The sequence below is a fragment of the Haemorhous mexicanus genome, chromosome 19 (genome assembly GCF_027477595.1).
Source record: "Haemorhous mexicanus isolate bHaeMex1 chromosome 19, bHaeMex1.pri, whole genome shotgun sequence".
NCBI lineage: Eukaryota > Metazoa > Chordata > Aves > Passeriformes > Fringillidae > Haemorhous > Haemorhous mexicanus.
The window spans coordinates 5,680,247-5,705,831 of NC_082359.1; the positions used below are offsets into that span (position 1 = coordinate 5,680,247).

The following is a 25,585-nucleotide window of genomic DNA, read 5'->3' on the forward strand; positions in this document are numbered from 1 at the left end:
AATAGTTAACAGAACAAGGCTTTACTAAACTTGAGGTTTACTAAGAGTTCCAAATAGGTACTTCCATAATACTTGTTCTAGAATGAAAATCTACTAAAACCCACAAGTTTAAGTTACCTCCTTCCAAGTTCTTGTGCTATTGGCTTTGCGACCACTGTCCACTGCTGCCTGATACTCCCCAAGGTGCACCAAGGTAGATGCCAGGCGAGCAAAGTTGGATACATTGTTATAGAGAAGTTTTGCTGCTTCATACATCCCCTCTTCATAACAGCGATCACCAACCTGAATGAGGAGTCCAAGGAAAACAAAGGTAGCAGCAAGAATGAGGGGTCAGCTAAGCAGCAAGTCACACTTGGAAACTGTGGATCAAGACATACCTGTTGTATATGGGCATTATTAGGGCCACTTATAAATTCTTCCAGTTCTGACAGACGATTAGTTTTTGCTAAAGCAAAAATAAGTTCTGTCTCTACGTAAGACTCTCTAGCCTTCTTCCTGGCCATCTGCAAGAACTTGACTAGGTCCTCCCAATTATCTGGAAGAGAGCAGAGATATCTAAGATCCTATGTTTAGTCATTCTGTATTGTTTACCTTGCCCACCTTAGGGACAGTTTTCACTAGCAGGCTCAAATCTCTCCTCTACCATGATAATAAGCCATTTGCACTCGAGTTATGAACTCCCTGTCAGCCCCAAGTCATCTTCAGGTAAGACTGGACTTCTTGCTACCATTCCGCAATCCAACTGGCAAGCAACTCTGCCACATACAGCTAAATAAATACATTTTACTTAGTGACAATTTGGACTGTTATCCAAAGTATCTCCACAGAGAGATGTTTGGTGTAGCATGACAGACAATCTTGGTGACAGGGATTTCACGTAACATTGACTCATCCATTCCATGTATTGACTGTTCCCATATTCTCTGAAACAGAATTCCTAAGTTTCAATAGTCCCTGATGGTCAATGTAAATGCAATAACCTAGCTCACATCCAAGCAATCTGAAGTTGAAGATGCTTTGCCTTACCATTTCTATTAGCTGCCTGAACGACTTCCATGTAGGCAGATGGATCATCTGCCTTTATATACGAGTCAATGGCTTCCTTCACCAAGTCCTTCTGGAGCTGTGCTCTGGCCAGTTGGCTCCACACTGCTGGTTCATTACATCTCTCTGCAAATTCATAAGCACGGTCTAAGTTGCCAATGTGCTCAATCAGCACCTGTTTGAAATTGAAGTTCCAAGTTAAAAATCTAAGTTTTGTACCACTGTCCCTTCTAACAGAACTCTTTCCTCAAGTATATACACTGCTCTGTGAAGCAATATGAAGCTAACCGCTCTTAGAACAGCCATTTCTGTCCAGGGAAGCATTCTACACCACCATGCAGAAACCACACCTCACCTGAATTGCTGAAGTATTGACATCAAATTTTCTGAATATAGCAAAAGCTTCCTCATATAGCTCATTACTGATGGCAATGTTTGCAATATCTGGGGCATCATAGTTATCCAGTCGATTGATGTATTCCATCACTCGGGTGCGGTCAGCCTTAATGGCAGTCAGGATCAGCAGATTCTGGAGATTCCTTTGGTTAACAGAAGGCATAGGCTATAAGCAGTGCACAGCAACACCTGCTTAAGTGACATGGATTGTACACGTGAAAAAATAAACCCACTTATTGTCACTAGAAACAACGTTTCATCACCAGATTGAGAACCACTGACATTTAGCTTCAAAAAGAATGTGCTTACCAGTATTAGTGTTCTCCGGCCTCAACACATCACTGCAAATTGCACAGTGTGAACTAGCTCTGTTCTTCAAGTACAAAGCACACCAAATTCTAGCTTTTCACCTAATTATAAACACTGAAGAGTCTTTAGGTCTTGCAACCAAGAGGCCCATGACAACCTGGATCATTCACAACCCAAACAAAGGTACTGAACAGGCTAAACTTGAGAACAAAGCTCTCCTCTTACCTGTGTTCACTGAATACAGAATTATCCAAGACAATTTTTTCCAGTAACTCAATCAGTTCATTTGGCAGATCAGCAGTCATGAAAGCTTTCACAGTTACAGAAACTTCCTCTGGATCCTGTGTCTCTGATAAAGCTGTTTGGACAACCTACATTCAAAGGCAGGGAACTATTAAGTGTTTTCCCCAAATTAAGTATTTGTCCATTTGTCAAGTTATTTGTCCAGTGAACTACAAATTGAAGCTTCAGAATTTTGAGAGCATTTTGATAATGACAGCAAGAAACAGCTATTATCTGTATTTTATACGGAAGTAAAATCACATCTAACATCAACGGGAAACAAATTCCCTAGAGGAAGGTCATTCTCCAGGACAGAAAAAATATCTTACTGGTAGCTAAACCTTCATGGTCAGAATTAATACCTGCCACTCCAACTCTTACAAACTTCTGTATGGTATGATGGGGCTCTAAAGGGTCTTGTGGGAGAAGAATGATACTTTAATGCTCTGTAATGTTTCTGAGACATGCTGAGGTCTTCACATACTGGAAGCTGAGCCTTTTTGCTGTACCTGGTCAATAAGCTGCCGCCTGAATGGGTTGTTTTCTTCCAGTACGTTTGCCCAGAGCTCGGGGTCCTTCCTGCGCACCAGGTAGCGAGCCTCGCTCTTAAACAGGGAGTTCTCATTGCACACCTGAAGGAGAGGTTACAATTATTGGCATTAGTGTTAAGGGTCAGTACCACAAGACAGGCTTAGCTAGCTATGAACCAGACAGTCTAGAAGACTGACTAGAACTAATTTCTGACCAATGCTAAATGCCACAGACAAGTTCTTACCCAACCTCTGATCTGGAAGGCTCATGGAGAAGGTCTCCAGCAGAATTTCTATAGCTTCTCTTGGTTTTGCCCAACACAAACACTCTGACTGTGGCTTCACAGTAACTATTTGCTTCTGGTTGAAGTGAAGACCTGCAGAAGCCTGAAGAACTTGAGTTTTAAATCTAGAAAGGGGAGCCACTTTCCTGGGCAGTGCTAAGTAGTGAACTGAGGAATGGTGCAGTTGTTTAATGCTAGAAATAAGTTATGTATTTGGTATCATTAGCTTTACATGTGTTTATGAGTGCTCAGAATAGCAAGTGGCTTGGATTCTCTTGTTAAGGTGTTAAGTGTACAGAGTAAATGTGAAATTCCTTATAGAAGTGCACCATGGGAGTTACAAGTCATGATCCTATTCGTACCACCAGCTTCAACTTCCAGATAGAAGAGTAGAAACCTGAAGGCCTAAGTCATCTTACAGCAACAGCTCACATTGCTAGTATCCAAATAAGTCCATGGAATCTCAATTACTGTGCTGTAAGCAAATCAGTATTAACACAATTTTGCTTTATGCTTTACATTTATCAGTTGCAGGAGCTGATCCTTCTTCCAGGAGACAACAACATCTCAAGAATAATTCTTACAGGAAGAAGATCTTTATTCCACAACCAGAAACACCTTCTCAGAACATCACTTCAGGGAAGAAACCAGTACAGACAGGCTTTAATGGCTAACTAGAATGGTAAAGTTTATCCTAGCAGCCTCCTAGCAAACAGCAACTCAAAGCCACCTCCGTATCCTGAAATAAAGGAGACAAATGTAGCCAGCCCTTTTTTAACAGCTACAGTAGAAATATTACTTAAAAATTAAACACTTAAGGCTGGAAAGTCATCCACTTTCATCCAGTAGCAAGCCTGGATTATACCACCATTCTAATGTTCATAGCTGACATTCTCTGCATATACCAATATGGAAGTGCAGGTAGGAGGAGAATGTTTTCTCAGCAACCACAAGCACTACTGGCTTAATCTGACATTAAGCTCTGGTGTTCACATTGAGACCGGAAAGTATCTGAGAACCCTGAGAATTTCACCTGCCCTTGAAACTCTGACGGATGTTCTAAGAACAACAAGCTTAAAGATAGGAGAGGAATGCTATTGGAGTAAGTCCTTGTAGTTAAACTGTCAACATTTATTTTCCTCATTTCTGGTTAAGTATTGGAGCAAGTCTATGGGTCAATCACAACAAAGGAAAATTTCCCTGTTTTAGTTTCAGGGAAATTTTTCTTTCATGGTAGGGTCAGGCTAGATGACAGCCTGCTCCTCCTCCTGAGTCTTCAAGGATCAAAAAAATCAAATTAACAAAGCTTTAATGGTAGGCATATTCATTACGTGGGCCTAATAAACAAATGAATTTCAAGCAGAATCAGTGGGAAAGACATGGATTGTACTTCAAAGTTCCAAGTTTGCACATATAGCATAAGTTCTTCTCATCAGCATAAAAATTACTGTCTCCACATAGAAGATTCCCACCTGCCTCAATTCCTGAGTGAGACTGCAAGACAGGATTTGGCAAGTGTTAGACTAATAGCCAGACAGGCTTCCACTTCAGGCAGCAAGTACTTCTTTAATGCATGCTTATAAAATGCAGTTTTGCTAACCTTTATGAGTTCCAGATCACACTGCCCCCTCTCATAAGCAACGCAGGCCAGATGAGGGTCCCTCTTTTCACAATATTTGCCAACTACACGGCTGTCATAGTAAGGATTCTCACGAAGGAAGCGCTCTGGATTATTATTACTGTCAATGTAGATTTTGGCCAAAGCATTATGAGTTGCAGGTTCTTCACAGCCTTCATGAATCCTTGATTCAAGCCATGGCAACAGCAACTTAAGCCTTTGAAGAAGCAAACATTTTAGGTTTATAAGTCAGACTGAGGTATGTTTTACAGCTACCATTCAGTACCTGGCCTTCCCTTCAAACAAGCCTGCTGGTCAAACTTAAAAGCAAACACAGACCAGCCAGTTACTTTTTAATGAGTCTTAAATGAGTGGAAGACAGATCTGCAGCTTAACATCAGGGAAGGTTGCAGATACCCCTAGTTTTACAACCTCTCAACTCCTGTTGTATTAGCTGGCAGCTCACACTTAAAGCCATTTGTTCATTTTACAGGTAGTTAGAAACTAATTACAGAAGCTGCTGTGGGCCTGCAGCTAGACTGCCAAGACAGCTGGATCCAAATTTACTCCAAAGGCACATCCCATGGCTGGCTGTATGGCAGTGTTCAAAAGCCATGTTATACACGATGCAGTGCTGTCAGGCATTCCTACATGACCCAATCAATCAAAAGACCGACCAGCAAATTTGAACTGCTTTTCTACAGAGAAACACAAAACAATTTATCATTTAACAAAATTGCATGCAATTCAATTTGTGTATAGCAGGGGCAGGGAAGCCCGACACTGGTGCCTACAGATGCATTTTCATTACCGATTTCTTTTTTCCACTTCAGCCACCAGCTCATCAGTGGAGAACTGCCCTCTCACCACCATGATCAAGTTCTTGATGACATCTTCAGAACAATCTACATCAAGAAGCCCTCCAACCACGGCTGGTATCCGGCTAGGATTCACCTAGAATAAGCCACCATCATCGAAATTAGTTATCAGCATTACTAATAATGCACCCCAGTCTTCCATATGGGGAAGTTCTAGATAACAATTTCATTTATGCTTCAGAGCAGAGAACTTTGAGTAACCAACATTCGTATATACATTCCAGGAATAATGTTTTTGTGACAGACAAAAGGCTTAATGAAGAGCCTTTGCACTGGAGGAGTGAGAAAAAAGAGGTAGCAGATTATGCTCTAAGTCCTTATAATGAAGTAAAGAGCAAGTCCTTACCTTCTGTACATAGATCTCGATATACTTCTGTAGATTATTGCGATATAAATAGAGCACCAGGTCATGAACAAAGTCAAACCGATCACAGACAATGATCAGAGGAAGCTGATCTGTGAGCTTTGCCTCCTGTATGTTGTGTGAAAGAGAAAAAATGAGAAAAGATTGTTCACAGCCACGCCAACCAAACTTCTTGGTGATTCCCTCTATTAGAAAGCTGCAGTTCTGCTGCTAAGCAAAACATAGAAAAGACACTTCAATCCCCGGGGCAAAATACTTACCTTCAGGAAGTTCTTCACTCGTTCTGGGTTATAGCAGTTACTTTCACGGCAGATTCTTTCCACTTCCTTTATCTGACCAGTCTTGCAAGCTGCCTGGATGTACTTGAAGTGAACATCTGGATCCTGGCTAAAGTTTACAATGGAACCCAAGAAATAGAACAGTCCTGGAAAGAGTCACATGTGTTTAACATTGTTAGAAGTGAAGCAAGTGATGGCTGTATGGGCCTCAGCTTGTGACTTAAGAGTTCAGCCTTGCTGACAGAGTAGCTTTCAGTCAAGTGCAGGGAGTATCAGAAAGATTCTTTTCCCTTCTTTCAGGCTTCATCTTTCTTTCTGATCTTTACTCAAGAAGAGTTATGAAACCATCTAGAACAAAACTACCCCTAGAACTCACTGTGATGAGCTCACTTTCATAAATGTATCCTAAGATCCAGCCATGTGAAAAGTACCTTTCCCATAAAAGCTACTATCCTTACTATTAGCTTCAATCAGTCAGCGTTTCCAAGTAAGCTGCTTCCCTCTAATACTGTACCTTCATAGCTTTTGAAAGATTCAAAAAGCTCCACAAGAGACTGGGTGCCAAGCTGTTCATGGTATTTAGAAGCAACTTGCACACAGAGCTGTAGGTTTTGCCGAATGTTGGCTGACAGCATGGCACGCAAACACTCCACAGAGTCTTCAACTGAGAGAGAGCCAAAGAAGTTCACAAGCCACTGCAAAGAGACAGAAATTTTACTCAGTAACTCACACAGGATTTGACTGATATCTATAAGATGGGCCAACCAGAGAGTTACTACCCCAGCCACTAGAGAGAAGTCTTCCATGAACTAAGACCAAAGATATAAAAACAAACACTCACTGTATTTACAATCACAAAAAATGCATTTGGAAATAATACTTGAAATGCCCACCTGGGGAACTGAGGTCAGATTTAAGCCACTGAAAATACAGATTAAAATTTAATCATTAACTGGACAAATGTTCTTGAATCACAGCTAGTCACGCTACTTCAATACCTACAACCCATTTCATGGCAGCTGCAGAAGTGCTAAAGACTGTTCACATCACTTTCTTATTCTGGACAACACTTACCTCAGGATTCAAGAGGTGAGTATGAACAACGGCACGTTTAATATCATAGAGATCCGTGTAGTGTTCCAAAGCTCGCTGGAGCAAGCCTGCCTTTTCACACAGCTGGGCAACATGAGCACGGTCATAGTGTGTAAACATCTGGTTTCCGAGAATGGCATCTGCAACCTAGGAGGTTACATTTCATATTCACTGTCAAGAAATCAAGACTGCCAAGAGAATCACAATCAAGAGCAGCTTAGCCTACAAGTTGTTGAGAAGTCACAGCAGTGACTTACTTAGTAGACTTTGATGTTACTAAAAGACTTAGAGATAACAGTATCAGACATCCTATTCTTGTGCAAGTCCAGTACTGTCTCTCCCTTTTTGGGGGAACTGGGTCATACCTGTGGGGCATGAATCAAATTCATTTCCAGGAGACGGGTCTGAAGGTGGCCTTCTGCAGGGCGGTTATTTTTCAGAGCATCCAACAAAAAGGATGTGCACTGCTGTAGAAGACTGTGCTCCATGAACACATCCACAATCTGTTGAGATTGGACAAGTTACAGAAGAGGGGTCTATATACACACATGTACATTCTTCTGTGTATACAAAAAGCCTGGCTAGACAGGTGTCCTGGGGTGATGTTATGATACTGCATCCCCTATTGTCTGCTTTATGCCAAGATCCTAACTTGTCTCAAACTGAAAGAACAGGCTATCACAGCACCTACCATGCTGCATTCCCTTGTTTTCATAGTATTACTGTCATGGTAATAGAGAGACAAGTTCCACATTTCCTTTTTCACTAGAATGGAAGAAGTGCATTACTCTGAGCTATTATGCCAGACTTTACCACCCACTCTTATTTAGTTCTACCACAACATGCAAAGCTCATCCCTTCTCCTGCTGGGATAGATGCTAGAAATAAAGCCAGAACTTTTTCCAAGTAGCTTCATTTTTTAATAATGCAAAATGTTCCCTTATTTCTCCATTCATTTAACAAGAAGTGGCCAATGGCAGCCAGAACTGAACTTAGGTTTATTTGTTCATCTTCCTGTAAATTCTCTGCATGAGGAGATATATGCTCCATTAAAGCCAACAGTAGGACAGTAACACTTTATTGCTTAGACTAAGATTGTGGTAGGTTTACTATCAATAAACCAGAAAGCTTCCATTCGAACTTGAGAACACACTTGCCTCTATAAAGACTCAATGATAACCACACTTAACTAGACCATTTAGTCACTCCTCTAATCAAGATGACAAGAGATGTGAACCAGCCTTACCAGTCCCCAGAATGGTACTACACTATTCCCTCTGTCTAGAAAGGGACCAGTACTCTTGTAGGCATCACCTGGTTAATGTTAGCCAGTGGCTCCTCATCCTGTACCAGCATCTGAGAGAACTGCAGGCCTTGTTCTGGACTGACTCTCATCACACTTCTCAGCAGGAAGATCCAGTCAGGGGTATAGCCAACCTAGAGATTTCAGAAAGTCATACATATTTAGGAAGCTTCACACTTCTGTTAAGCCTTCAGATTCTTTACCATAGGGACTATAAACTGCTGTGAGTTTGCAGTGGCCATGCCACATCTTCCAGGAATTCTCAGACAAAAGCATTTCTTGTCTGTTGACACAGACATTCAGTATTCACCTACGTAGTAAATGAACTTGTGCCAGGGCAATTCTCTGGATATATAAGAAAACTGCCTGGAATAAATTTTTCAACAGTCCTAATGCCCTATTTATTAAGTCCTAAACTTAAAAGTAGGCATTAGGCAATTTTTCTTTTTTAATGGATTACAAAACTAAGTCTGAGGAATTCAGGAAGACTCTTATCTTTATTCTGTAGAGTAAGCTTAAGCCAGTCCATTAAATTAATACTTCATAAAATTCTGGACGTTTTGAAGTTTATTTTTTGCAGACTTTTTAGACCATAGTAATATACTATGATTTGCACAATGGACACATTAAACCTAAGACAGAGCCTGCAGTTTGTAATAAATGCTTTACCTTCTTAGCATACAGCACTATTTTCTGGAATTGGCCAGTTTCAGCAAAGCACTGAATCACTTTGTTTGGCACATTAGCTCGAAGGTAGACGCTGAGTGCAAGGGTTGGGTCAGCCGTCTTCACCAAGTCTCCCAGCTCCTCCGAGCACTCCAGCTGAAGTCAGAAGTGGTATTTTGTCAAGCAGAAGAATTCAGAGTTGTAGCATCAACAAAAGTGTTGTTCACACTCAACTGTGAGAAGGCAACAGAAGTAGGCTAATGTCAAGATCGAGCCTACCTTGTCTTCCTTCAGCCACTTCTCCAGAAGCTGTTTGCGGCCCTGCTGCAGGACGGGGCGACAGAGCTCCAGAGATTCAAACTTGTTCAGCTGTCCCTGGTCGAGCAATATTCCAAAGTACTGGAGCAGGGGAGAAGCCTGCCCAGGCTGAGCTGGTACACTCTGGAACTTCCTAATTGTATCACTGGTACGTAGAATTCCCTGAATGGGCACAAGATGGAGAGAAGCAGTGTTTAATTAGTGAAGACTGAATAGCATTAGTAAAAAAAGCAGGTTGAAGGATAAACTGAAGCATCTACTGTTAAACCTTCAGGATAGAGACCATCAAATCAATGACTTTCTAGCACAAAGTCAGTGGCTACAGAAAGTCCAGTCTGGTTAGACATGGATAGCAGATGCTCCTTTACAGCATACAGGGGAATGTATTAGTCAGAACCACTACCAGACTGCAGAGAACTAACACTGCATTTATGTTTTGAATGTCAAGCTCTGAAATACAAGTGAACTAAGCAATCCACTAAGCTTAGGCAAGCTTCCATGATTTCTAAGCTTTACCTTTGGAGTTACTTACCTTTGGTGCAGATGCAGCTACTTTAGCAGCATCTGCATAGTTTCCTTGAGCAAAGAGTGTGTTGAACTTTCTGGCAAATAACTCCTCTGCCCCTGCTAGGTTACTCCGTATAGCCATTCGCAGTCCCAAGTCAGGATTCTGGAGAACATTTGTAGCATAGTTCACAATGTTGTCTTCCTCAACACACACAGAAAGCACCTGGAAAGGACAAGAGGCATATTGAGGAGTACTGTCCTTTCCACAACTACTATGAAATACAACAACAAAATGGCTATGGAGCTCATCAGTGAAGGAGTAGATTAATAAAAAGACAAGTTCTTCTTCAAATGGCTCTGCACTAGGATACATAAAAAACTGATTAATCAAATAGTCACTGGCTCTCTTCCATGACATTTGTTGCATCAAGTCACTCCTTAAGTTTGTTACATTCCATTTGAACTTTAGAAGGCTCAGAAACATAACGGTGGATTTGTTACCTGTCCTTTTTTGTTCACACCAATAATGCCTGAGGTAGGTTCATGAGGAGCTGTGACAAAGATAGTATCAGCACTAATACGGTTCATGTAGATGCATACTCCGGACTCCAAATCATACATGTGGATATATCCATACTTCGTGATCAGATAAATCACACCATGCTTAATTCCAATCTGCCAAAAGACAGGTTTCTTTTAGTAAAAACTAGTAAGATTGTAACACTAAAGACAGCTGCCTTTAGCCTAGTCACAAGAAAGTACTGCAGTGACATGCCTTTGTACTGACACTAAGAACAAATATAGCTTGGGGCTTCTTCCTTTCAGACTCAAAAGCAATGAACAGCTTTGCTGGCCATTTGCAGGCATAGCTCCAGTGAACAGAGGTTGAAAAGAAATTAAAATTCATCTGCAGCAAAGAACATACTCCTCATCCTAATAAGCCAAGCTGAGGAGAAAAGTTTGGGCATAATTAGGATTCTAGTCTAGATATGTTCAGAAATACTAATGAGATAATCCCATTCTCTTCCAACAAAGCACCAGCAGAATCTAAACCAAACTCATCCACTGAGTACTCCAGTTTATCTGTCAAGTCACTGAAACTGGGGAGGCTTTCAAGTCAAAAGGGTCTTCAGACATAAAAGTACTCTCCCCTTGGAACAAGTCTTTGGATGTTTTGTTAATTAAGCCTTAAGCTGAAGTATAGAGCCACATGAATCCTGCCACACAGGCACCTTAGTTATGGGCATCTCTTGGTCTATTTGACATGTCAGCAGTCTTATGCTTCAAGATAGTCTGATTTTATGACACATTTCTAGTCCTAGAGACATGCTAGGTGAAATTTGGTCTGTGATAGCAACCAGCTCTCTTTCCTAAAGAATCTCCCATATATGCCCCAAATTGCCTTTTCTGTGCTGCTGTGACTACAGGAGGTATGCTAATATTCTTATCTAGAACTTGGAACATTAGTAGGAAGCTGAATAGCCAAAGTGATGTTGGATACATTCTCCCTGAACACACTCTACAGGGTTTTTTTTTTTGTGGTCTGTTTCATTGGTTTGGGTTTTTTGGCAGAAGTTTCATTGGGGCTTTTTGCTTATTATTTTTTAAAATACAGGAGCAGTCCATATATATAAGTTACTGTTTTAATGTCCATGCTACCTCCCACAAACCCACTAACACCCCTCCCAGAACTAGGAAGAATGACAGCAAAGCAAACTTTGCAACAGATGTCAGCTCCTTGCCAGGCTATAAAGCTCATTTCTTTTGGAAGGTCAAACATTTACCTGCATTGCCACAGGAAAGTCTGTCTGTGCCTCAGGTGGGAAAAACACATCAACAGCTTTCTTAACAAATGGCTGATTTCCAGTAGCTGGCTGACCTACTTCGATTATGTGGAGCTAGGAAGAAAAGAGTTCATGTCACAAGATTGCCTGCAAGTGCAGCCACATGAAAGAACTTCCTTTCCTCAGATATGCTACTGAAGTCATCTGCCACATTTGGCCAACACAGTCTGGGGAGCTGTGCTCCACATATTCAGAATGTTAAATTTTCTGGAACCTGATAAATTAAAAGCTGGGAGAAGAATAAAAAACCCAAAACAACCACTCTTTTTATGAAAGTGACTATTCCTATTCAAGACAACCCATTCAAGATATTTTGAGTCACGCTTGTCAATTCATCAGTTTTGGAGGACAAGACTAGTAAAGACAAGGCATTTACTGTGGTGTTACCTCAGCCAGCACACACTACTCAGCAGTTGTAGCATATCCAATGCTACTAAATTCCACATTCAGTTTGATGCCAACAACCTACCTATGGCACTACAGGAACATAGCTGTAGACTTTACCTTGCCTCCTGCAGGACTCCTTACAGCAAAACAGAAGAGGGTAGAAGGTTTGGCATTTCCCTCTATTTTGAATTCTGCAAAAGCTGCTGCATGGCCTTCTATAGGTTGGGAGACTTTTCTATCAACAGAGTACAGCTGCATTGCACCAACCACACGATTTTGCTAGAGAAAAGAAAAGGTCAGCTTTTAGAGGTAAGATTTCAAATGTTTGTAGCAAGACCCTTGCAACAGTAAACTAAAAAGCAGCAAATGCCTCTCATCCCCTCCTCCAACACTTGAACCAGACTAGAAGTCAGGCTATTTCTACACAAAAGATAGTTCTGAATTTTTTATTTACAGAAACCAAAGTTAAGCAGCTATTAAGTGAAATGGGGCCAGGGCTCTCCCAATTACCTTCATAACATATTGCTGCCAGGGAACTTACCTGTGCTGAAATTCCTATCAGCAGCAGCCATTTTTGGTGTTCATCTGTTCTGTAATTGATGATTTGGCAGCCTGCAAGACTAGCATGTCTATCAAACATCTTTTGGGGTTGTGATTCTCCCTCCATGCTCCAGTGGTACACTGCTGTCTCTGTCACCAAGGCAACTGTATTCACAGATATCCATTTCCAGAAGATCACTTCCTCTGCCATGGTGTGAGCTTTCATTTTACTTTTCATCTCAATGTTAAAGATCTGAAGTGTTTTCCCGGCTAGTATGACAAAATCCAAGAAACATCACAGATCAATTACCACAATGGCCATCCTGTAGTTTGCCCATTTACAAGCACCCAGTTTAAGCCACTGTTCCAGTGGTGCTACAGACAGGGTTAGCGTCCTGTCACATCTCAGTCTCCTTTGACACCTGACTCTTTAACAGAATCCCCTCTCCACCCTCAACACTTGTACCATCCCAAAACCAAACAAAATCTCCTTACAGACACTCACACAGACATTCCAACAACTGACAAGCACAGACACTTCAATTTACTATAAGCTGCAGTAAAAAGACAGTCTAAGCTACAGAGCTTGTGCAAACTCTTGTGCTACCAGTTGGCAGCACTGGTATGCCAAGTTACAGATGTCGAGTAGATGTCACTCAGTATAATTAATGGAAAGAACAGCTCCACTTTATGTCAATTTAGTAGCTGCTGTAGATGACCTGGACCGAGTCAAACAGCATGAGACTTGAAACAGCTTCAGACAGCCAAAGATCACAGCTCCCATTTTGTTTTCCTGTTGGATGAACTGCCCACTGAACTAAATTGGCTTCCTACAACAACTATCTACTGGAGAGGGCAGTCAAAAGTTCAGAAAGTCTATAGGAAGGTTTGGAGCTTTAGGTCCAGTTAAGATTACTTCTTCATGATTTAGGAAACTACACTGCAGGTTTAGGCTTGATTTTAGTAGTCCTTTTAAACAACCAGAAGCCCTACCCTGCTAAGTAGGCTTAAAACCAATGCTAATTGAACCAAACTATAAAGAATAAGGGAATTGACTCCTTTCATGAAGTCAAAGTGATGTTTTATTTCACTGCAAATGAGACAACTCAGCTCCAGGAATATTCTTTTCTGTTCACAAGACACCCACTCAGACTGCTGGAATACTGGCTTGTAATGCCATTATTTCTATCCCCATTTCAGAAGCATTTCCTGCTAGTAACACTTGTGACTGCCAAACTGGGAGATGTTCGCTGATAGATAAAGGCTGCTGGCCATAGAAAAATCGTATTCAGGAGTTACTAATCCCAAGTTAATATGTAACTGCTATATAATGTTTTAGCATAATTCATACATAAATTGATTATGTTAGTTTAATGCAGTGCCAAAGACAATGCAAGACTTAAGAGCTATCACACGCAGCATTTGCTGCCTGGTTTAACAGCATTGAGAACTGTCAACCTGATCAACAACATCCTCAGAAAGCTTGCTAGCTTCCCTGGGACCAAAAGCAGCCTGCTAATGAACACTTTGCTCTGCACATGCACTTACTCTCTTGGACAACAATTTGTCCAGCAATGGCCAGGTGCTATCAAAAAATGGATTTTCAACTCGAACAGTGTGCAGCCTCACATGCAGCCGGGAGACAAGTAGTTCTGGAAGGGCTCTGGTCACCATCTAAACAACAATCCCAGTATACGCACACAGAAAAACTGCTCTTAAGGACAGACTTCCTGAATAGGAAACACTATGCCTTTCCTAGGTTTAAGAACATAGGAAAAACTGACAAACAGCTAAGAGCTCATGCTTGTCTCTTTATTAGACTAAATTTGACTGTTATGTCACAGTTGGAAATTGCTTCTATAAGCTTCACTAGGCAGTTTAACCCTGGATGTTGGGAGCTGCAGAAACCACTGCTTTGCAACTCCCTAAATGTGGCAACATATATTCAAACTTCACAGTAACTAAAATTCATAGTAACTAAACTATAAAAAAATTCTGTTATTTGGATTGAGAAAGGATCTGCTATATAGTCATAGTGAGGGCAAGTGTGCATTTGAGTCTTATGTCTACTTGAACACTTTATTAGGCCAAGATTCCAGACAAAAAGACTTCAGGTTTTTCTGATCACACTACCAAACTGGTGAATCTATTTAGACTATACAGGTGTAATCAAGTAAGGAGATTTGATTTTTGAATAATAGCACAAGAACTTACATTACAGTTGATTGGAGCATGACATTTCTCTATTACACAAAGAATGGAAGCACCCTCGAATGCTGCATTCTCCACTTACACCCACTGCTGAGCACTCCCAGTACAGAGCAGTGCAAGAGGACCAAGAACACAAGGACAATGCATAAATCTTGATAAGCCAGGAGAATGCCACATGCAATCCAGAAATGAAATTGTGCATACTGTACGTCGGCTAAAATCAAGAACCATTTCATTTCTTTTTCTGAGGGTGGGTTTCTACATTTATTGCTCAATAATCCTAGGATTACGAGCAACTGCCCATCATGGCACACTGAGTCACAATACGTAACCATTTTGACTATTGAAGCCTCACTCGATCAGCAGGGAAAAGTCTGCAATGACAGACTGACTTAATCCATGTCTTCAGGTTATCATGGACAGCATATTGGTTAGGTAGCTCTATTAACCCTCTTTTCTACCCAACCTTCTGATCACTAGATTATTTATAGAAGAGATAATTAAGTTTGCAACACTTGACAACACAACTTTGCATGTCAACATAACATCATTAACTCAACCTTGTCGGTTCAGAGGACAGATTTACTCACTCTGAATGGACAGAACAATACTCCTTTTGAACAAGTTCTAACTGGCAAGAATAAAGCTGTATTCTTTGAAGCTGATGATAATCCATTAAGTTAGTATACTAGTTTTCAAACCTGATTATGTAGTTTCCTTTTAAGAAGTAGATGAAGCTCTGCTAGTGTAGAGAAGGCACTTTCCTTGCCAATACAATCTGTTTAAAGGGGTCCAAGATAAAGGACAGTAAACTCATAACAGATCTGAATTTTTTTTCATTATTATCTTTACCCATACCCAGGGTAAGGCAGTCCTTTGCAAGATGCATAACTATCACTATAAGTGAAGTCAAAGATTCACTTTAGTTCTCACCTGATGTGAGTATAAGCCTGAGATCAAAGAAGAAAAGTTAAAGGTTTTGCACCAGTTCTGAGGACAGTTTCTTGGACCCCTAAGTAATTTCACCATGATTTTTCACAATAAAAAACACACTTAGGCAGAAATGAATAGCACACAGGACATGCTAGCAGGTCTCTCATAAAAATATTGCAACTTCATTTTGTCTATCAACTGTACTTCCATCACATATACACACAAACATTAAAAGCACACTCTCCTCCTTCACTCGGTACAGTCAATAGTCAAAACAGCCAAATGGTTAGAAACAAGCCAATGGAGAACATGATCATTGTAATACCAGTTGAGGATTAAGATTCCCCCACCTGGCCATGAAGTGAACTGTCAAATGGCTACCTTAAAGTTCAGTTCTTTTTATGAGATGGGACCATTCTGTACTACCAAACATACAATGTCAGGACAAAGTTCACTCACCATCTGTTTAGATAAGATGCAGGAAGAAAAGTACATAGTCAGTAAAAGTTATTAAATACCAGATGTTGGTCATTTGAGAAAAGAGCCAGACATGAATTAAAAATTACTTCTTTGAGCTCTGAGTGCTAATTAAAGGCAGTAACAACACCACAGGTAGCAGTAAAGCAAAGGTCTTCTAGCTGCAAAACCTCATGACTGTCAAACTTAAAATGTTTTTTATGTTCAGAATTTTACATTTACTGGCCATCCTTATGACATTTTTGTCATATCTAGTAAAAACTTCAGAGCTACAAGAAAGGGCCAGGACAGAGCAGAAAATATGGCTTTAGACCCCTACTCATCTATACAAGTGTCCATTTTGTTTATAATACCTGATTAAAGGGAAAGTATACCAGATGCTGACCTGGTCCTCAGTGAGGATAGGAAGCTGCAGTACCAGGTCCAAGCAACTCACATCCACTTGGAGGCAAATCATCCATAGATTACTGAAAGATCTACTACCAAAAATACAGCATGCAAGTTCAGGCGAGAATTCTTATCCTCATATACATTCCTCTTAGAAGGTTTACATAAAGTTTAAAAGCATGAATAAGTAGTACAGCTAAACAGTAGTTTTCATACTGCAATCATAAAGGGTGACTCACCTTTGAGCGCTATTACTTTAGAGGCTGGATTCATGATGGCACTTTCTGCAGAAATTGGACGTCTGATGGGTGTTGTTGGATCACTCATGTCAATGATCACTACTTGTGCCTGCTCCCCTACTTTCTCCCTTATGCAGATGAACTTGTCAGACTCCATTGTTAGGGTGCTGAATCCAATATTTGCCGGATTAATGCCCAAATTTTGGAGCTAGAAAGACAAGAAAAGAGTACTTTACTATCCTTTCCATGTTGAAGGTCTAACTCAAGCCTCTATGTCTAAAATCTCCTCCAGAAGGAAATGCAAGACTGACAAGTTTCTCTGACTAGAGTGTACACTATTGAACTCTGATTTATCTTCTGAGTCTCTTTGCTCCACAGGCAAAGAACTACACAACTGTCAGCATTCAGGTCCTAAAAACATTCTGAAGTTGTATTATTGATGCAAACTAAAAAGAGTTTTAACTTATGTGTTTATTACTTAACCTGGTTCTAGTAACGTGATAAAGACTACACCAGCAGTAGCACCACTATTCCAGTTTAGCAAGGCTGGTAAATTTGATGTTCAAAACTTAATGTTGAATGTCATTTGACAATGTTCAGCATCAGAGGGTAGCACAGAAAGAATCAATTACCCTTATGCAACACCCTCCTAGCAACAGCGTACAAGGAAGTCTAAACAGCAGGTCTCAGTTGGCCTACAAGTGGACTTGTTCATCTTACTTCACAGAATACCTAATTCTTACCAGCGAAAGGTAAGAAAGTTGTGTTAAACAATCATTTAATCTCTCCTTGCCCAAGATGTCATGCCATTAGGCTCAACAACACAGGCAAGGGTTGTGATGCAGGCCCCTTCCAGCCGTACATTCAGCTCAAAAAACACAACTTGTGCTCAACCACACAACAGCAAAAACAAAGTAGTTACTCTAATTGTAACCTGGAGTCATTCTGAGCTGCCAAACAGACTCCCCTACAAGACAGCTATGTATATATAAAATTTTAATCCTTTTATGTTCACTTTATTTCCATTCACTCTCAATTTCAGTTAACAGGAGGAGGTGGTAGTGAACAAATATCACTGTTCCATTGGTCCACAGTAAATCAGATTTAGCTATGCAGCACAGCCTGGTTTGGTACATCTGTAAGCTGCATCTCATATAACTGTAACAAGCCTGAGCATCTGCTCTATGCCCCAAAGTGATGATTTTCAAGCACAGGAACTGCATCAGCTTCACTGAAGCTTCTCAAAGGATTAACCTATACTGCTTTTCAGTGCACTGCAAGTGAAAAATTACTGCCCTCAAGGAGACAGAATAGAGTCTACCACCAGCATCACTGAGTCATTATGCTCCTTTGATACCCACCACCAGGAGGCTCAGACAATAGACTAAATCCCTTGGGCAAGAAGTCCCATGATGGCATCACAAACACTGTTTTAGTGTGTTTGAGCTGGGTGATCATGGCTTGTTACAGATTCTGTAATGCTACTCACTAAATCATAAATTGCACATGTAACAGAGATACCTCTAAGTGTGATGTGTCGGGACTGTGTCCAAGAATGCCTCAGGAATTGTTTGTTTTCTGTTGAGCTGACTAATGAAGAGCTATTCCGCTCAGTAATTGCTAATCTCAACAGACTCAACTTTCAGTAATGTAATATAAGCCAAATGTACAAATGCATAAAAAGACATTCACTCATTCCCGTAAGTGTTTCTCCGCAGAATTGAGAGCCATTCAGCTAACACCTCACTTCAGGGGTAAATACTTAATACACAACAGTAAACTTCAGCAGGTGCCATTCATTCCAAAAGAGAATCAAAGTTTAGGCACAAGGTCATCAGATCATGCTTGTACCCAGAGTTTTGAAAACAAATCTAACAGGTAGGTGGCTAATACATGCTTCTGTGTCAGGAAGGAAAGACGTTTTCATATCAAGACAACCTATGTACCTTTCATATGTAACACACAATGTTTCAGCACCCAATAAACATGCAAGTTGTAGCTCCATCAACTTCTGTGACCTTGAACAACAGAAGAATAAATGATAGGCTCTTAATTCCACCGTTCTTGCTTGCTTGCTCTACACCAGACAATGTCCACATATTGCCACAAATTACATGCTCACATATTTGACACTTAAGCATTTTGATGTTGAGTATGTTCTGAGTCCATCTGCCACCAGAGTACAGTCCATTTTAAGACACTCATTAAGAGTCACAAGAGTAGTCAAGAGATTTAACTGCAGCACAGCTAAGTTCCTAACTTGATTTAATTAATCCAAATTCAGATGAATTTACAGAGTATTGAAGCAGAAACACAGCTTTTTCAAGGTCTCTTCTCAATTAGTGTGCTTCAGTCTGACCTACTCTTCAAGAGACAGCCCCTGGACACTCATTTTGCAAAGTGAGAACCTTGAGGCATTTCCTTGAAGTTCAGCTTTAAACCCACCATTATTCAATTCAAAGTCTGCTCCCTGTTGAAGAAAACATTTTGGGTATCTTTACTAAGACAAGTACGATTTTGCATGACACTCTGGTATTAAAATTTCCTGCTTTAACATATGATAAATTTTAGCAAAGGCATCAGAAAAGGTTATGCTAAATTCTGCTGGAGTATCACCGCCATCATTATTATTAGGGAAACCTGTCACATCTTTCAGAGGCTAAATGCCAGTACTCCCTAAAGGATGGTCATGTGAATACTGCAAGCCTCAGTCAATGACGACAACACTTCACAGTGTAACAGTCTGAAAACACTGAAGACTGTTCCTACCATTAGGGGAATGGTATGTATCCTCCTGAGAAATGTGAGGCACTGTAAGGCATATTTATTACTGACTATACAGAAGAATATGAGCAGAATCCCTCTACCATCAAATAAAGTACAACAGCCAGCATCACTTTTACCCAGGATGGGACAAATCTTCCATGATGATCTGAACAACGTTGTTCCAAAGCACCTTCCCCCCTTCCTCAAGAATAAAATTAGTATAACTTTACTACAGGAGGTAGCACGCACTTAGCTATGCATCCTAAAAGGCCTCAGGTGAAGATGCTACAGGTCATTACTGAGGTTCATATTAATTAGCAATTTTTCAGTTTATTTTCATAAAGGAGAGAACAGGCCCCTCAACTACTACTAAATTTTCATTTTTTATTATGCTTCTTAGGCAAGCAGTACCCTCTCTCAAACTAAGGTTGTGTTTTTCTGAAAATAAAGATTCATCACTACACAGTCGTTCCAGATGTATTTATTATGATTTCCATGATTCCATTTACCATCATTTCCATTATTTCACCCACACATTACTTTTGGGGAATCCAGTTAAGCCCTACCAAGCAGCCCCATGCAGGTTACAGCAAGCCTTGCTGTAGGGGAGAGGGCAACATTCTGTTCCACAGGTAACAGCCTAATGGCTCTCCTGCCCTAACACCCATTAGCTACACACAGAGCATAGAATCATTTTCATTATCAGGCTGAATGAACCAGATAAACAAGGGTTTTTGCTTCATAGATATCTAGTACTAGTACAGAGTGGATTAGATACCATAAGACCTTCAAGCATTTTATGGATATTGAGAACTTACTGACATGGTAAAGATTAAACTAACATGTATTATTTGTTTCTCAACATAAATGAAGACAAAAAGATATTCAGGATGAAAGACCATTATTAATATGACATTTAGTCTTTCTCTGTTATTTACCAGCATTGTACCATTTGCTAAGAAATTAAGTCAAGATGTCTTTTACACAAGAGCTCTACTAAATATTGAGCTTTCTAATGCATTTCCCTTACTGTGGAGTGCAGCAATCCAGGCTGAGCCAGCGCAGACCAACTCAGATACCGACATCTCTAGTCTTCAAACTAAGTCTGTTTCTCTAATGGGAAATAATTAAGCCTTACTGTCAAATACTGACACTCCAGTACTTGGGACCTACCATCAGTTAAATGCTGGAGTCAGAACTCTGTGAATTTAGTATATCTTCAGAGTTTAGTGTAAGAATCCCAATTCAGCTTCATGCCACATAATTCTAGCATAAATATCTAGCATAAATACTTGTTAGAAGTGATGAACTATTGTTTCTAAGGCCATTAGAAAAGAGTAAGACTTGGACAGAGGCTGAATGCAGCCATATAAAAACTGCCTGCTAAAAGCTCTGTAAGCACACATCTTTTTAAACATAATAGAAACCAAGAATGCAGTAATAGTTTCCCATAACTCTTACTCATGTTACTACATAAAGCTCTAATCATCTCCAGTAAGGATGTGCATGTAATTGTTGGGCATTCCTGCTCAACTGCTCACCCTCACCTCATCTCCTGCTATAGTTCCCATTTTGACAGCTGAGGGACAGCAAGGAAGTATGTAAGACCTAAAACATGCAAGACCAACGGTCTGAGCTGCAGCTGCAATTAGGCTTTCATCTACGTTGACAGTAACTCCCTACACAAAAATCTATTTCTGTACATTTGTGATGAGGATTGGATCATCTATCAAATGAGTTATCACCACCATGTGCAGGGCACTTCTGAATCCAATGAGCAAACTTAAGCTCTTCACTGAATAGCTGAATCAAGTTATAATATTTAGCCCTACCTTTTGAATACCAATCTAAAAAGTCTCTTACAGCTTGCAAATATTCCTGAGTGCTTCTTAAGTGCACATGTCCAGCCAAAGCAAACTTATGAAAACCATCCAGCACAGTCATGCCTATTGCACAACAGATAGTAATTCTTAGTAAGACAAGTAAGACTATCCAAACAGAAAATGGTTTTGTCTTGAAAATTATGGAAATCAATCGACATCCTTTATGCTTAAACCAGGATATTTTAGCTTGTCAGTGCTGCACCAAGATGTGCAGCACTTACAAATTGAGAGCATATCATGCACACAAGTTTTCTCACAGTAGCTGGCTGTGCTCAAGAGGCTGTATCAGTTACTGAACAGGCAGCAGAACTATGTGCCTGTGCATCGAAGGGATGATGGCTCCAATCTTGGAACCCGAGATCTTGCTTAAGCAACAGTTTTCCCCATAGACAACTGAAGATTTTTGCTAGTGAGAAAAAAGCTCAGAGGCACAAAGAGACAAAAGCAATGACTAAGTGAAGGAAAAGATTAATTTTAGATCAGGAACACTTTGTTCACTGGATTCTAGTAGTACTGCTTCCAGTCTATCTACAAGTATATTTGGTCTTTTACTGCACTTTGATTATAAACTACAATCCTCTTGGAAGAGATCAATCTGATAAATAATTTATATTTCACTGCAACAACAGAAATGCTGGAGTTAAGAACCTGATTAAATCACATTAGCTTAAGTAGTATGCACGAGTAACTCACTGCAGCATAGTAACTTCTGTATGCATGAGTAACTCACTACTTGGCATAGTTTGCACTGCTGCAGCTGGGCAGTCACCAGACAGATAAAAACTAAGTCCTTGTTTTATTCCCCCCTCCCTTGCTACAGAACTTAAACTCCAATATCCTCTGCAGAAAAAATTAGCAAGATGAAAGTTCTTTACAAATTTGTGAAGACTCATAGTGACAGAGTTCATATCTAAAAATAACTGTTCAATTGCATTAAATGTAGCTAAACAAAGAGACTGAATTCCTTCTACCACATCAAGACCTGGATATCTTTTTTTCACTGCAACTATTCTCTATCTTCCAGCTCACACACGACTTGAACACATGAGCTGTAACAACTTCAAATTTAACATGCCCTGTGACTGGCAGTTACTCCTCAAGCACAGGCTTGGAGCTACTACAGTTAGAAGGATGATCAACACAAGACAAAATGAGCTGCACAAAGAATGTAAACAGTCTGCATGATCCCTAGCACTCCTCCAATTCTACATGGACCAAGATCCCTGTTTCACTTCACACTACCATTTATCCACTTCCAGCAAGAGAGAGTGGGAGAGAGGCATTCAGTATTTAGCACTGCAACTTATGTTTAGCTTCTCTGGAGAGCACTTTCTGCACGGTTCAGTTCTTCTTTTAGTAAAGTACATACAACTACCTCGGGAAGACACTGAACTTAAGGGAAATAATGTTTCATCAGCAACAGGCTGAACTTGGAATTAATTATAGCACTAACTGATATTCTAATCACTTACAGCTGTATTAATTAAAAAGGCTACAGGTAGAAACAGTACACAGATTGAATTAAGGCACAGAAAGATCTTACAACTTGGGATCACTGAAACACACAACAATTACATGGAATTTTAACTTTTTTGGCTTTATCATAAAGCAGCACAGTAGATTTACCATATTAATTTAAAATATGATCATTTAACCATAGTAAAGACAATTACTTGAAAGGAATGTGAGGGGGGGAGAGAAATTAATCTGATAAGGCTAAATATGTGTGACAGTGTAGTATTATGAAAAGAAGGCCTAATGTTTTCACAAATTCTCTACCAGACAACAAGCACCATGTAACATTAATTCATGACTTTTGATTCTAGTTTACAACATCCAGTGAGTTAGAGCTGATGTAACTGTACTGCAGATATCCAGCCAGAGCAAACACTATGATATCCTACATTCCTTCCATTTTCCCTCCCTATTTATCCCACCATGTAGGGACAACTGCAGAAGCAGCATGAGGAGGTTACTGCATGCCTACTCCCAGCTACTACTGATTTCAGTCTGACTTCAGCGGAGTACTGCTTTAGGGCTTCTGCAGTCAACCTGGGGTAGAAGCAGGAAAGAGTGAATGCTGAAGAAGTTTGTTCCTACACGGACACCCCAGGGTTCTCCCTGCTCCTCCATGCAGCTTTCATGCTGAGAAAAAGTAACTCAAGCACAGGTTTAGCCTTTTCAATAAGATCAAATTGCTTAAGAGCAAAAAATAGAGTATGACTTCAGTACAAAACCCTTGAAAAGCAGGTGGGCAGGCCCCTCACCCAAACCTGAGGTAGCACAATGCTGATATTGGCAGTGTTGCAAGACACACAACACTGGTAATCACAGAAACAGTCATTTAACATGCAAAGCAGCACAGGACACCTCTTGCATATTAAGTGGTATGTCCTCACATTGCTATTGTATAGATCAAACACAATCAGCAGGATTGGTTATGCTTGCCAGTTTTAAATGGTGAGAACTATATGCTCTCTAAAAAGAGTCTGACAACAAAATCACTTTGATCCCAAGTTTCTTACTTAGACAGCTGTTCCGCAGCTCTTATGAACCTATCTGAGATTACTATAATCACTGCTATAGTGGACACTGGCAGGGAGGGGGTGGTAGAATTCTTCACCATTTTAAACTCTCCTAACCCATGAAAACTCAGAGGACATAGGTTTGTCTCCTCCCTTGGACAAAGAGATTAGATATTTCTGGAATTCACTCTAATTACTGGTTTTTTTCTGGCTAGAGCTCCTTCTAGGGTCACCAGGGCAGTTCTTCCAGTTAAGCAAAAAAATACATTCCAAAGGGAGCTGAAGTGACCATAGCCATTTCCCAAGCTGAAATGCCCAGAGTGGCATGCAGTCCACACTGGGGGACGATACCTAGTTCGTATTTTGAAATGGATGCCTGATTTGACAGAAAGGGGCGGTACAGCGACAGAAGGATGACTTGCCAAGTCCACTTCCTGTTCTCTCATTCATTTAGCAAATTCCTTTAATTCCTGCCTCAAACTGCACGTTCAGAGACTGCTGTTCTCTCATTCCATTTACAATCCTCCCTCACCACCAGGTCACACGGAAACACATAAACCGGTTTGTCTGCGCTGCATCCATTAGCTAGGGATCTTTTCCAATGCTAGCGTTATGGTTTTCACAGGATATTAAGAACAGAACCATGTCATTTTGGGGGAAGATTCTTTTAATATTGTTATGTTTGGAAGGAGGGACAGTGGCTGTGCAGCTTCCAAGTCCAAATGGTTTCTTGCACTTCATCTCAGCAATTTCCTCACAGCTGCACAAAAAGAGGTTCCCAGGAACCTTCGCGATCCAGAGGCTGATGGTCGCTTGGGTGAAAGGGAAAAACCACAATCCGCCTTCAAGACTGCGGCGTCCCCCCAAGCCAAGGCGGGGGAGAGCCCGCGGTGCCCGGGGCGAGCAGCGCGGCTCCGGCGCGGCGCCGCCCCCTCCCCGGAGCGGGAGGTCCCTCAGGCGACGAGTGACTCTGCACAAATCGCGGCCGCTTCGCACGCCGCGGGGACGCAACTCCGGGGATGGAAGGATGGACGGACGGACGGATGGATGAGCAGAAGCGGCAGCTCGGAGTCCGCACCGGGGGCGGGCTCGGCCCCGCACGCCTTCCCGCGGCGCGCAGCGGGACGGCGGCCGCGCTCCGCAGGGAAGGAAGGAGGGGACGGAGAAGGTCCCCCCGCGGCCTGGCCCCCTCTCCCCGCCCTCAGCGCTCCCCCGGCCCGCCTAGGCCGCGGCCCCCCCCCAAAGATGGGGTGAGGCAGAAGAGGGGGTCCCCAACCCTATGCCTTTTCTGCTGCCCCCCTGTGCTCACCTGGAAGTGCTCCTGGAAGCGAATGGGCAGTATCTGGGCCATGGCTGGGGGCGAGGTCCCCGGGGCAGGGGCGCGGGGCAGGGGCGGGTGGTGAAGCGGGGCGGCCGCCGGTGCTCCCCTCACGGCGGCGGAAGCGGCGCAGGCGCGGAGCCCTCGCTGGGATGGCGCCCGGCGCGCCCGCCGCCCTCCTCGGCCTTAGTGCGGGACCGCTCACT

General features: G+C 41.4%; 1 protein-coding gene across 4 annotated transcripts in view; it reads right to left on the minus strand.

Moving 5' to 3' along the window:
- CLTCL1 (clathrin heavy chain like 1) overlaps positions 1 to 25,562 on the minus strand; it is a 34,685-nt gene extending 9,123 nt beyond the window's left edge. Inside the window, exons 1-23 of one of the 4 annotated variants that reach the window (XM_059863263.1) lie at positions 25,371 to 25,562; positions 16,888 to 17,095; positions 12,642 to 12,910; positions 12,218 to 12,379; positions 11,654 to 11,767; positions 10,371 to 10,544; positions 9,895 to 10,092; positions 9,324 to 9,524; positions 9,048 to 9,200; positions 8,390 to 8,512; positions 7,441 to 7,578; positions 7,058 to 7,222; positions 6,498 to 6,678; positions 5,966 to 6,129; positions 5,688 to 5,813; positions 5,275 to 5,417; positions 4,446 to 4,680; positions 2,541 to 2,663; positions 1,975 to 2,120; positions 1,400 to 1,583; positions 1,027 to 1,219; positions 378 to 535; positions 118 to 282 (exon numbers count right to left, since the gene is read on the minus strand). In XM_059863263.1, the coding sequence (XP_059719246.1) occupies positions 118 to 282; positions 378 to 535; positions 1,027 to 1,219; positions 1,400 to 1,583; positions 1,975 to 2,120; positions 2,541 to 2,663; positions 4,446 to 4,680; positions 5,275 to 5,417; positions 5,688 to 5,813; positions 5,966 to 6,129; positions 6,498 to 6,678; positions 7,058 to 7,222; positions 7,441 to 7,578; positions 8,390 to 8,512; positions 9,048 to 9,200; positions 9,324 to 9,524; positions 9,895 to 10,092; positions 10,371 to 10,544; positions 11,654 to 11,767; positions 12,218 to 12,379; positions 12,642 to 12,910; positions 16,888 to 17,095; positions 25,371 to 25,412 (3,765 nt within the window). In that variant the 5' untranslated portion in view covers positions 25,413 to 25,562. The remainder of the gene's footprint in view (positions 1 to 117; positions 283 to 377; positions 536 to 1,026; positions 1,220 to 1,399; positions 1,584 to 1,974; positions 2,121 to 2,540; positions 2,664 to 4,445; positions 4,681 to 5,274; positions 5,418 to 5,687; positions 5,814 to 5,965; positions 6,130 to 6,497; positions 6,679 to 7,057; positions 7,223 to 7,440; positions 7,579 to 8,389; positions 8,513 to 9,047; positions 9,201 to 9,323; positions 9,525 to 9,894; positions 10,093 to 10,370; positions 10,545 to 11,653; positions 11,768 to 12,217; positions 12,380 to 12,641; positions 12,911 to 16,887; positions 17,096 to 25,370) is intronic. The other 3 variants (XM_059863260.1, XM_059863262.1, XM_059863261.1) reach the window with 3 other exon arrangements.
- Positions 25,563 to 25,585: the final 23 nt, after the last annotated feature.